This window comes from Paroedura picta, chromosome 16, assembly GCF_049243985.1.
Source record: "Paroedura picta isolate Pp20150507F chromosome 16, Ppicta_v3.0, whole genome shotgun sequence".
Lineage (NCBI taxonomy): Eukaryota > Metazoa > Chordata > Lepidosauria > Squamata > Gekkonidae > Paroedura > Paroedura picta.
In genome coordinates this window covers 23,903,034-23,915,675 of record NC_135384.1, presented here as the reverse complement: position 1 = coordinate 23,915,675, position 12,642 = coordinate 23,903,034, and the positions used below count along the sequence as shown (strand labels likewise).

The following is a 12,642-nucleotide window of genomic DNA, read 5'->3' as shown; positions in this document are numbered from 1 at the left end:
AATATTTTAGCCAAAATTCAAATATTTAGGACACATCAGAAATTATATTTCATTCTTTTTTACACGGCATTGCATACATAGGAGATCCCATTTTATTTATTCATGTACATTTATTATCACACATAGAAGAAGAGAAGAAGAAGAAGAGTTGGTTCTTATATGCCGCTTTTCCCTACCCGAAGGAGGCTCAGAGCGGCTTACAGTTGCCTTCCCATTCTTCTCCCCACAACAGACATCCTGTGGGGTGGGTGGGGCTGAGAGAGCGCTGATATCACTGCTCAGACAGAATAGCTCTAACAGTGCCGTGGCGAGCCCAAGGTCACTCAGCTGGCTGCATGTGGGGGAGCGCAGAATCGAACCCAGCACGCCAGATTAGAAATCCGCACTCCTAACCACTACACCAAAGTGGCTCTCTAACCACTACACCATACTGCCCTCCCCTGATGCTTACAGTGATAGTTTGTCATAGGGGAGAGCTATGGGTATCCTTAAGGGCTGAGTGGAGTAATGTGATGCAAGGGTTCATACGCCAAATCAAGAAGGATTCTTAGCTATGATCTTGTTGCAAGAGCCAGTTCTTCTATGCAAAGTGTCTCTAGCGTTCTCTAGCCCATTTTCTCCCATATTGAGACTAAAAGTAAACAAATGACTTTGCTGAGGTCAGCTGTAGTCCTGTGTGTAATTCTCCACAGTATTGTCTGTTGGAGGCTTTGAAATAAAATTGTTGCTTACAGAGGAGAAGGTTAGCACTTGTCACCCCCTCTTCCTCTAATGGGGGCTTGTAAAGGTCAAGAACTCAAATTCTCAAAGATGTAGTGGCTGTCATGGCCTCTAATCCCACGGGGAAGGGTGGTATAAAAATTTAATTAAAAAAATAATTTGGGGAACTGGGTTTACTTCCCCGCTCTTCCACATGCAGCCAGCAGGTTGAGCTTGGGTTATAGTCATAGTCCTCTCAGAACTTTCTCAGCCCCAGCTACCTCACAATCTGTTGTGGGGGAAGGAAGGGAAGGTGAATGGAATCTGCTTAGAGACTCCTTAGGGCAGTCTTTCTCAGCTGTTTTACAATTGAGAAACCCCTGAAACATTCTTCAGGCTTTGAGAAACCCCAGAAATGGCATGATCATGCAGAGTACGGTCAGGAAACATAGCTGTGCACATACCTACCTGGGGCACCTCATTGGCCATTTTGGGAGGGCCATTCAACATGACCATGTATAGTCATATCACCCAATGAATATTTTTAACACATTTTAAATATATATTTAAAAATAATTAATTCCCACCCATTCAGGAAACCCTTCCAAGGCCATCATGAAACCCCGAGGTTGAGAAAGCCTGCCTTAGGGTAGTAGAGAATAGTGGGGAATAAAAAACAACTCCCTTTTTCCCCCATAGATGAGCTGCTTGCTTACTTTTTAATGTTCTTTGCTGTTTAAAAGTAATACATAAGCAGTATTCAACAAGATAGTCGACTGTTTTTTTCTCTCACACTGTCTTGTAGGAATGATTTGGGCAGGACCAAAGGTGGTCCAGTTGAGGCCTTTAAGGTTCTGTAACGTTTAAAAAAACATCAGCCCAACTTATTCTTCTGCAGGTCAGCTTTCCTATTGCCATAATATTGGCCTCACCTATCAGCTTCAGGCAAATCAGTTTACCCAGGTGCAGCCATCACCACCACAAATAATTCTGCTTTGCTACCTTCTTGCGAGAGGAAGTTTTCCGTAACCAATCAGGACCTAGATTATGTTCCTTTGCCTTGTCTATATTGCTTTCCTTTACCCTGCCACCTTAAGTGAAAGGTAGACATTCCTCTAGATTTCAACTTTGTTTGGAGTGGAGAACAAGTACAAGTAAGATGTTAAAAGGACGTCCATCCCTGAGGTCAGGACGAGCAGTATTAAAAATATGGGCTGAAAGATGTGGAGGTGGTAGGCAATGGCAGATTGGGACTGCAGTGGTACAGGAAAAATAATTTGGGTTTCATCATCAAATTATTTAACAGCAACCAGGAGGGAGAAGGACTGGGATGCAAAGTACTGCCCAGGTCTATATGCTGCAAAGACATGCACGTTGGGTATATTTCTCAGACCAGCTTATTTTGAAATTGCTGTCACTTTCAAAAAAAAGTCTATAATAATGTAGGGTTCTGCTATTCAGAGAGAATACCATTTGGATGCTAGATGGATTCTGTTTTCTGAACATCAATACAATCATTCTGATATTGACATACATGAATCCATGAGATCTTTCCAGCTTGCCTCCACCATACTCAGCTCACCATCTACTTCCTTAAGTAAACAGTGGAGTTGAACATTGAGAATCTTTTCCTGCCCCGACCTTTTGAACATTTAGGCTCCCCACTTTCCACTTATGTCGCAATTTAAAATTATTCTTCCCCCTCTGCAGCCATTTGGGGCAGACATTTACTCAATCTGATAGCTCATCTGTTGGGCTGCTTAGAAATCCAGAAGGCTTTAAAAATACCCTTTTGTACCCATGCTGGTATCTGTGGCTTGTGTGTGTGTTAAGGCCATCTTGGCTATAGGTGGTATGATTCTACCCAATACTTCACAGTCTGTTCACTGTAGTAACAAACACAGGGCAGTTGTGGACTTTTACGTTTACCTACTTTACGATATTGCACTGGAGTGAAAAAACTTCCCACTTACTTGGCTTGAAAAATCACTGTTGGGTTCAAGGTATTCTACCTTTTATAGCCTGACATCCTATTAGACACAGGGCACACTAAATGAATGTTGTCTTTTATAAAAGGCGCACAAAATTTTTGCCTCCTATTGCATGTAGCTAAAAGTAAGCTAAAAGTTACTCATAGTAAGCTAAAAGTATGGTTGACCAGTACGATGCTCTTTTCCTACCACTTTTAAATCAGGAATGGTCGTTCTAGTGTGTGGAAAAACTTACAGTCCTTAGGCGAGAAAGGTGGCGTGATAAATAATTGCAGTGGTAGTGAGCATTAGTTTCTGTATAGAAAGCAAACTTCTTTCTACCCCTTCTTCAAAAAGTTGTGAAATTTTGGTAGTGTTCGAAGACGTTTTCCTCACTGCTTGTGTGGGATGTGTTTTCTCTGCTGGCACCCAAACAATAAGCAGCGTTTGCAAGTTAATTTGGAGTAGTTTTTAAACATTCTAAAGGAAAGACTGGCTTCCAAGAAACCCTTTAAAACAATTAGAATGGAAATATAAGAGAGAGAAAAAGAATAATTAAAAGCAAAGTTGGAGGGCTTTACATATGTAGACCAGAAGCTTGAAGTGGACGTCAAAGGATCAGAGTAAGCAAAACTGGTCTGTAGTAACCTGAATGTTGGACTAGCCTTTGTAACAAGGATTCATATCATTGTATTGGACAGGGAAGTGATTGAATGGCCTTGTAGAGGTCATGCTCCTGGGTCTTAATTTGCGCAAGTAAGAATAGCCAGGGGAGGATTAAATTAGAATCTTGTGCTGTTCAAGCACAATAACAAGTGAGAGAATACACATTATATGTGAAGAGGGAAACCTATGTATGCTCAGCCTGGAATGCTTAGATTATTTGATAGTGTATATTCAGCTGGAAGTATTGCAGTTAAATTCACTGAAGCCTGACTATAATGCTTTCTTCCCTCAAGATGCAGCTTCCATCCATCAGTAATTGAAAAAAAGTCTTAATTTTGTTTCTTGTTGGCTAGCCCACTTTCCTTGTGGAACTGTCCAGAGTGCTGGCAAATCCAGGCAACAGCCAGGTTGCCAGAGTTGCAGCTGGTTTGCAGATCAAGAACTCACTGACTTCTAAAGATCCCGACGTAAAGACTCAGCACCAGCAAAGATGGCTTGCAATCGATGCCAACGCTCGCCGAGAAGTCAAGAATTATGTACGTAAAAGCCACATCTCTGCTCTTCATAGCATTTGTTTTGTTCAGAGAGTTTGCCCTGCCTTTCTATAGCTAGTCCAATTTCTATATAGCTAATATAATCTGTGCTACAATACTTGGCTCTTCGATTGGCTTTGCTTTTCATGACCATTCCTGTGCTATGAATCAGTGTTTACTGTAATGTAAAGACAATTGGAAGTTTGTTTATTGTTTCGATTTCTATCCCACCACTTTCCGTAGGCTCGTGGCAGGTTACATACAAAACCAAGTAAAATCTTTCCCTTTTCCCCTCCCTGCTCTTGGATGCCCGCCACCCACATGGAGGAGGGTGGTATACAGGCCTTCAGGGCGTAGTGGTCCGACCATGGAAAGGGGTTAGCCGCCATCAGGTCCACATCTACCGAGCACCAAAAACCAGATCAAATGTATGGCTAGCTTGGTGAGTGAGTCTGGTAACAAATTGGGAGAACCCTAGCGTCGCCATGGTTGACACAAAGTCCAGGACAGACCCAGAGGAAGGCGAGTGGGTGTGGACATTGAAGCCCCCCAGGATCAGTAATCTAGGGAGATGCAAAGCCCTGGCTGCCAGCACCTCCAGGAGGCTCGGCAGGCTAGCTGGGGGAGCATTGGGTGGATGGTAAACCAGCCAAGTTCCCTACCGTACCCCACCATATTCCGACACATTCCATCCCAATGGTTGACAGCACTGGGAGACCCCTGTAGGAGTAAACCTCCGGAACGAGAATTACCACCCCTCCCCACTGCCATTGAGCCTCGACTGTTGAAGGACTGCAAACCCGGGCAGGGCAAGATCTTTTAAGGGCAACTGTCTCACCCTCTCTCGCCCAGGTCTCCGTCACACATGCCAGGTCAACAAGTAATCTCGCAGGGTGGAGGACTTGTTATTGATTGACCTGGTGTTACACAACATCAGTGTTGGCTCCTTCCTAGCTTTCTCTGCCTCCTGTCTGGGGATGGGATGGAGATAAGAAGGATGAGTAGACCCAGGCTTAAGTCATATTATGGTCTTAAACCAGTGGTCCCCAACCCCCGGTCTGGAGACTGGTACCAGTCCGTAGATCAGTCGGTACCAGGCCACGGCTCCTCCTCGTCCTCCTCCCTGGCTGCTGCCTTGGGGGCTGCCCTGCCACTCTGCTGCCAACTCACCTTTGGTGCTCTCCGGCAGCCGCCATGGCTGGGGCTCCCCCTTGACATGGCACTGCGCAGCTGCTGCTGGCAGCACCACCCAGCAAGTGGCGGGAAGTCAGGGGCGCTGGCAGAAAAGCAAATGGAGCAGCCCCCCCCCCCCCCCCGGGCCTCAGTAAAATTGTCAAGCGTTGACCGGTCCCCAGTGATAAAAAAAGGTTGGGGACCACTGTCTTAAACTGTTTCAGTCATTTAAATGTCTAGCTCTTAACCTTCTTCCTTAAAACCAACTGTGCTTAGGTGTCTCTTGCTGGTTTAGTGATCCTTTCCTTTGTTTTATTACAGGTTTTGCAAACTTTGGGTACCGAAACCTACAGGCCCAGCTCAGCTTCACAGTGCGTTGCTGGCATCGCCTGTGCAGAAATCCCTATGAATCAATGGCCTGAACTCATTCCTCAACTGGTAGCCAATGTTACAAATCAGCACAGCACAGAGCATATGAAAGAGTCAACATTGGAAGCAATTGGTTACATCTGTCAGGATATTGTAAGTGTTAACATGTGAATGTGCAGTCTCCTTTTCCCTTTCACCTGTTCTCCTCTGCTTTTTATGGTTTAATCAAAACAAGAAATTTCTACTCTGCATTGAATTCCATCATATGTGGCAGAAAAGTTGCTCCTGAATGTGCATGGAATTTGTCACACCATTTGATAACACCCCCCTTCTCTTCTTCCTACCCCCAATCAAAGACTGAATGCAAGACTGGTCTCTTGGGCACAGGGGGAGGGCGCAAAAGGCCAACCAGATGCACTTCTTGCTGACACTCTTGGACACTAGGGAAGGGTGGTCTGGTAGATCTGGGGGGGCCTCTGCCCATTTTTAAAATGTGCTTCCCTACTAGTTCTCCTATAATGAGTCATTGTCTCAGTGATTGTGGGGGGGGGGGGGGGGAGAAAAGAGCTTGCTTTATTTTGGATGAGTCATAAGCACAGACATCTTTTGTGCTTCATGAGTGATACCTGTCATTCCTGAAGTTGGTTTGGGCCCTAACACAGTCTACAGACCCTGGAGTATTGTATTTCTGCTCATGGAACAAGGCATTCTAGACAGATCACCTCCAGCTGCCACCGTTCTGAAGAAGAGTTTATAAAGAACACTTAGTAAGGTGGGTCGGGAACCTAGATGGGGATCAAGTAGACATGGTCTTCTCAGCCCTCTCTTTGCGTCTGCTGTTACACTGTTCCTCTTGACACAGTCTTTCTTAATCATTCCCCTTGCCACAGTCCTGTTTTTCAGTTGTAGGAATTTAAATGTTCAAAGACTTTCATTTTTGTTTCCTATAGTATATGGCATGTTGTCAGCCCTAAGTAATACTAGGCAAACTTTTTTTTTTTTTTAAGAATGAAACGTAAATGATTGTGTTTGCATGGACAGCCTCCAGTTAGTACTCTTGAGTAAGTTGCAAATTATGCATGCTTTTGGAACTGTCTTGATTAAAATCCATGCTGAGTCTTGTTCTGATCCCTACTTTTAGGACCCAGAACAGCTTCAGGACAAGTCAAATGAGATCTTGACGGCCATTATCCAGGGCATGAGAAAAGAAGAGCCAAGTAATAACGTGAAGCTAGCAGCTACCAATGCACTCCTGAACTCTTTGGAATTCACCAAAGCAAACTTTGACAAAGAGGTAAGCCGGCCAGTGTATGTTTGTGTCTGTCGGTGTGTGTCAGGGATGAAGAGAATTGCAAGACTTGTAAGAGCTGGTAATGGGAACAGGGAATAAATCCATGGTCTATGATGAGAAACCATGCACCACGCTGACTTTTGTGATGCACCATCGAGATCTGCTGAGACTTGGGTTTATGTTCTTGGAGGCGAGCTAGAAGAGACCTGTCCTTTGATATGCAAAAATTGAGAGGTAATATTAAAGCAGATAAATTGAATATTACAGTGGGTTTTAGCAAACCTAGCCCAGGCTCCTGGTTGTATCCTGACAAATTTTCTTATAGAACAATGTGGTTGAAAAGCTACCTCTATGCTGGAGATTGCTTCAGCACATGACAAGCATCAGTGTCTCCTTGATCTGTGGGCTCATAGTTTGCTTCCTAAACAAGATACTGTGAAGCTTGGTTTGCTTATTTTGCCCTCCTAGTTGGGTTGTCACACGGCCTGGATGACGTTCTGAATATGCCTATTGAATTTGTTGCGTGTTATTCTTCCTGTGCATTGTAGACAGGATCTTGAGAAGTGTACTCATGCAATAAATATGCCCACTGAAAAGTACAAACTCATAAAAAGGACTCTTACCTTCCTCCAAGCCCTAGAATACTTTGCAGTCATGACAAATAATGAAGGGTACAAGTAGGCTTGTGTGCTTCAGCCGCTGAAGCAGCTGTTCGAGCGTGCACTGACTGGCAGGCTGGCGCCGCCCCTCTCCCTGCGGTGCTGGCCACTTCGGGCTTGAACGGCTGCTTTGGGGGCCAAAGCACACAAGTGTATGTACAAGTGTCAGCTGTCCAAGTCTTAATGTTGCTTCTGCAATTCTGGCGTTAGGGGCCCAATCTGTTTTTAATGTGCCAAAGCATACACGAAATCTGGAAGCCCAGGGGCAGGCCTGTAACGCTTGCCTCTTCAGTAAAAGATTCCACGAGGGAGCCAGTTGCATTCATTTAGTGAAAGATGTCTGTATTCCATGAAGGCTGTCTGGGGCTGAGTGTCCTGCCGATGCAAAGGGGAGCCCTGACGTAATCTTCCTGCCAATAATACCCAAATCATACAATTTTCTGGGGTTTAAGGAACAGCGGTCTATTAGAACAAAACAAGAGCTTCTGAAATCCAGCACGCTCACTTAGGATTGTGTGTTTTGGTCTGTTACTAAATTGTGAAAATTGGAAGCCCTTTTTAAAGAACTTAAAAGTGCCCGGCATGTTCTGCTAGGTTCAAATGTTCTGATGTCATCCTAGGTTCTAGCTGAAGGATGCATAAATGTAAAACTAGAGATATGATACTCTCAGGGCCTCATGCAATGTTTGATCTTTCCACTAGATATCAGTATATATCACAGTGCAAATTATGATGGAAATAGATAGAAGTTGTTGTGTAAGAGTAGACAACTTACAAATCCTTATGGCTGACTGCCAAGCACAAGTTCATTGTGAACTTCTTTAAAGATAGATGTTCCACTTAATGTGCTGTTCAGAATTAATTAATTAATTTTTATATTTGTATACTGCCCTCCCCTGAGGCTCAGGGTAGTTTACATAAAACAGGAAACAATACAGACTGCTTTCATACCTTTTGGTTTGATGATGCTTTGGATACAGTGCTTCAGTGGACCCCCTGTGGCTTTTGAATTATGCTCTCATTTCTTTTGCCTTTATCATTTTGTTTTAATAAGTTTTCCAATTGAAGGTTGTTGAGTATTCATTCGGTCACAGGCTTGCTAGAAGACCAGAGTGGCTTAGAAACCTTGCATGTAATGTTTATCCTAAAATACTCTAGTCCCTGTCTTGTGGGGAAATAGTCAAAGGAAAACTAGTGAATATATGTCCCCACCTGCCTTTTTACTGTTGTGCCATAAGAAAGCTATTCAAGGATAAGAATGGATGGTTGCTCAATCTGATTCAGAGTTTTCAGTCTTCTTGGTTTCAGCCTTCTGGGCTTCCTTGGATAAGGCTGCTTGCTCCTGTATTTAAAGTGCCGTTAGAAAAGTTTAATAATGATGATGAAGAAGAAGAAGCCAGAATTCTTGGGGCTCTAGCAACAGTGGGGAAATATTTTCACACTAGAAAACCTTGCACATATTCAATGCTAATTTTGCTGTTTCTTCTTGGTTCCCAGTCTGAAAGGCACTTTATTATGCAAGTAGTCTGTGAAGCAACGCAGTGTCCAGATACAAGGGTAAGTTAAACCTTTAAAAGTTGTTTTTGGTCTTAATATATGAAACTAGACAAACTATAAGACTTCCTTCTTAAAACCCGCTTGGGAAATCTTACTGAATTCGTTCTCCTAGCAGAGGCATTTTCCTACAGTGGAAGGAGCCTTCTGATGCAGAACACTCTCCTTTTGGAAGAAAGCGCTTCCTTTAGCAGGCCGGTTCTATAGGATACAACCTTTTCTTCAGTGTTTGAGACATCATTATTGATAATGGATACATGCTGTTTTTCTAGAGTTAGGGCAGCGAGCAGGTACGAAATTGACTGGGTAACACAGCCAGAGGAGGTACCAAAGGCCAAACAATAAGCAAGTGTAGTTTCATGTTCTTGAACTTGATTTACAGTTAGACAAGAGGACTTAGAGGCTAGCCCAAAGGCCTCGCAGGAAAAAAAAAAAGATTTGGGCAAAAGAGGGCAAAGGAACACTGTAAAGGAGTCTAGGGAGGGATTTTGGATAGCAGACCACAAAGGAAATGACACGTGTGATTGGGGGGGGGGGTCGGAGTTGAGTGTGGCAGAGCTGGACAGTTACAGGCCAGGGTAGAAAGGGCAGGAGAGGGGACCAGACTCAAGAAAACCAATGGTTTTGTACTGGATGTAGGCAGAGGGGCTTTGGTGTGGTGATAAATGGGTAGTACAAGGTTTTCTTTAGGGAGTGGAGTTGAGGCAGAGAAGTAGAATGCAGACCAGGAAAGCCGCGAGAAGACTGCTGCAATAGCTGGAGTGGGAGTTGTAGAACAAGCCGAGCTTACAATATCAGTATTTTTCCCCCTTGCAGTTAGTGAAGCTGTGTATTTTCTTGTGAGTTAAGCTTTGCTCTTTTGTCGCAGCGACACTGGCAGAAAAATGCCATAGCAAGATTCTTTCTCTGGCACGTAATACTTCACAATCTTTTCTTTGTTTGTGGTCTCCCACTAATAACTTTTCATTTATAATTGAGGAGCACACTCAGGTGCTTAAGTCTGATTGATAGAATCTGAATGCCAGGTTTCTCACGCCATTATTCCTGCACTGTCCCTAGTGTCCCAGTAAAGCTGTTCTGTCTCCCAAAGCATCCAGAGGGACCCATTTCTTTCTCTCTTTTTAAAGGTGCGAGTAGCTGCCTTACAGAACTTGGTGAAGATTATGTCCCTCTATTATCAGTACATGGAGACGTATATGGGTCCTGCACTTTTCGCTGTGAGTATTCAAGGCTGGGAACTGATAATGAAAGGTCCATAAGGGTTTTGGGGTTTTTTTGGCCGGAGCCCAAACAGTGACCCTTTCATTCTCCCCCCCCCCCCCCAAAGATTACTATTGAAGCCATGAAAAGTGAAATCGACGAAGTGGCTCTGCAAGGAATCGAGTTCTGGTCAAACGTCTGTGATGAAGAAATGGACCTGGCCATTGAAGCATCAGAGGTGAGTTAGAAGCTTTCCAACAGCTTGTTCCTCCAGCCAAGACTGATTGGTGATTGCTAATGGTGACTTCGGTAGAAAGGGTTTGGTCCGCGATAAGACGGCATGCACCACTCTGACGGCGGTGATGCATTGATCTCTTATAAATGCAGAGACCAGGTGTAGCCAATAGGAAGTACTTCCAGGACATGCAACTTCCTGAAAAACTCTACATGCAACATACTTTCCCACTATGGCAGAGTCTGCATGAAAATGTTAGTAGTAAGTTTGCATTCTCATTCTGCATAACAGCAATGCTGTGGCGTGAAGAGACTCGTGTTGTCGTTTACGGAACTGAGCGTGCCTTGGTTTTGATGTTCTCGGCTGAACTGGGTTTTGTACCCGGTTTTTCCCCACCCGGGAGCAGATGGCTCAGTGTTTAAAGCCACCAGTTACTTGGTTGAAACAGTCAGTACTTGCAGACATTCAGAACCAAGCGGCATATATGAAAATAACTTTAATTTGGTTTTTTTTTTAGTGTCATCTTTGCAAAATGTATGGTATTAAAGTGCCTGAAATATGCCTCCAGTACCTGTCTACTCAAACCAACACTTCTTGATTATGTTTTTTTTTCTCCTAGGCGGCAGAGCAAGGAAGGCCTCCAGAGCACACTAGCAAATTCTATGCTAAGGGTGCCCTACAGTATCTCATCCCAATTCTCACACAGACACTGACCAAGCAGGTAAGTAAGGCGGTTTTTAAAATCCCACTCTCCAGAGCAGTAAGGCCAGTGGTATGCAGCCCCTAGAACATATATTAATTCCTGCTTACATAAAGAGCATATCCTTATCCATTGTTGTTCCACTATATGTTTCTGAAACAGCCTAGGGGGTGGGACATGTCCGGCTGTCCAAGTTGGAATAGGGCCAATCAGGGTGCAGCCAGCTTTTCCCTGATTGGCCCTGCCCCTGCGGCTCCCACCCTCCGGCCCTGGACTCTAGCCTCTTTGCTCTCAGACGCCTCAGTGCCTGGAGCCAGCAGCAGGTGAGAGAGCCCTGGGCAAAGGGTCGTGGTAGAGGGCTTGCTAACAAGGGCCTGCCGGCCTGCTGACTACCTGCTAAGGAGCTGCCCAGCCCCCGCCACCCCCACTTGATTTGGCTACGAGCTGCGGCCCAAAGCCACCTTAAGCTGCCTGGCCAGGGGAGGGGTCCCTTTCAATGCCTGTTCTTAGGAATGGGCTTTGAAGCTATTATATGTAATAAAGTCAACTTATCTTCCATTTTCTGGCTTCTCTGGTGACTTTCCTGGGCAGGAGTTCTGAAATATCTGTGGCAGACTTTGGTCAATGATGAGAAATCATGCACCACGCTGACCTCTGATGTACCATTTTAGTTTCCTGAGACTGGAAGCTGACCCCAGATATTTATTGTTCACTTGGTATTGAACGGCTGCATCTCATCACATTTGAGTGCTTTAGAAGAGACGATCCAATTGCATGTATGACAGTGAATCCTTTTGTTTAGACTTCTTCATTGTATATTTGATGTGCTAGTACTAAAGCCTGTGCACGGAGGGCCTGTGTGTGTATTGCTGGAATATGTTTCACCAAAATCAGCATCTTCCATTCAATGAAATCTTTAGGTCCAGTGTTAAGTGCAGGGTTATCCCGCTCTGCTCCTCTCTTCTTGAGAGGAGCCATTCATCCTGCCACCAGTCCTGCTTTTACTTGTGCACACAACAGGAAAAAGCTGGGATTTGGCTAGCATTGTTATGAGCATAGGGTGTGCACATCAAAGTCCCCTCTGCAATTTACTGAGAAAATGCTTTGTGCTTTTCACAGCAGTCACCACTTGATAGTGTTGAAAAACACAAAACAGTGATTTAAAATGAGAGGGGGTAGCCTTTCAGTTGGAGCGATAGCAATGTCTGGTTAATAGCTGCCCATAGCTCCTGCAGGTGTGTGAGTTGTTCTTATTAGACTGATTTGAAATTCAGTCCATATTTGGCCTAGATTGCTGAGTGCTGCTTCAGCTGTGTATTGGAGTGTCTGCAAGCAAAGCTGCTATCCAGGGCTGCAAAACGAAAGAACCCCCTTTTAAAACTAAAGTATAGACCAGGGGTAGTCAAACTGCGGCCCTCCAGATGTCCATGGACTACAATTCCCAGGAGCCCCCTGCCAGCATTCGCTGGCAGAGGGGGCTCCTGGGAATTGTAGTCCATGGACATCTGGAGGGCCGCAGTTTGACTACCCCTGGTATAGACCAAGGAGGATTTACCTGAGTGCTGACTTCTCTCCCCACCCCGCTCCCTGCCA

General features: G+C 44.6%; 1 protein-coding gene across 2 annotated transcripts in view; it reads left to right on the top strand.

Moving 5' to 3' along the window:
• The window catches only part of KPNB1 (karyopherin subunit beta 1), a 37,072-nt gene that overhangs the window by 3,574 nt on the left and 20,856 nt on the right, over window positions 1–12,642 (top strand). For both annotated transcript variants that reach the window (XM_077312902.1, XM_077312903.1), the window contains exons 3-9: window positions 3,689–3,871; window positions 5,363–5,563; window positions 6,552–6,704; window positions 8,858–8,917; window positions 10,042–10,131; window positions 10,242–10,352; window positions 10,969–11,070. In XM_077312902.1, the coding sequence (XP_077169017.1) occupies window positions 3,689–3,871; window positions 5,363–5,563; window positions 6,552–6,704; window positions 8,858–8,917; window positions 10,042–10,131; window positions 10,242–10,352; window positions 10,969–11,070 (900 nt within the window). The remainder of the gene's footprint in view (window positions 1–3,688; window positions 3,872–5,362; window positions 5,564–6,551; window positions 6,705–8,857; window positions 8,918–10,041; window positions 10,132–10,241; window positions 10,353–10,968; window positions 11,071–12,642) is intronic.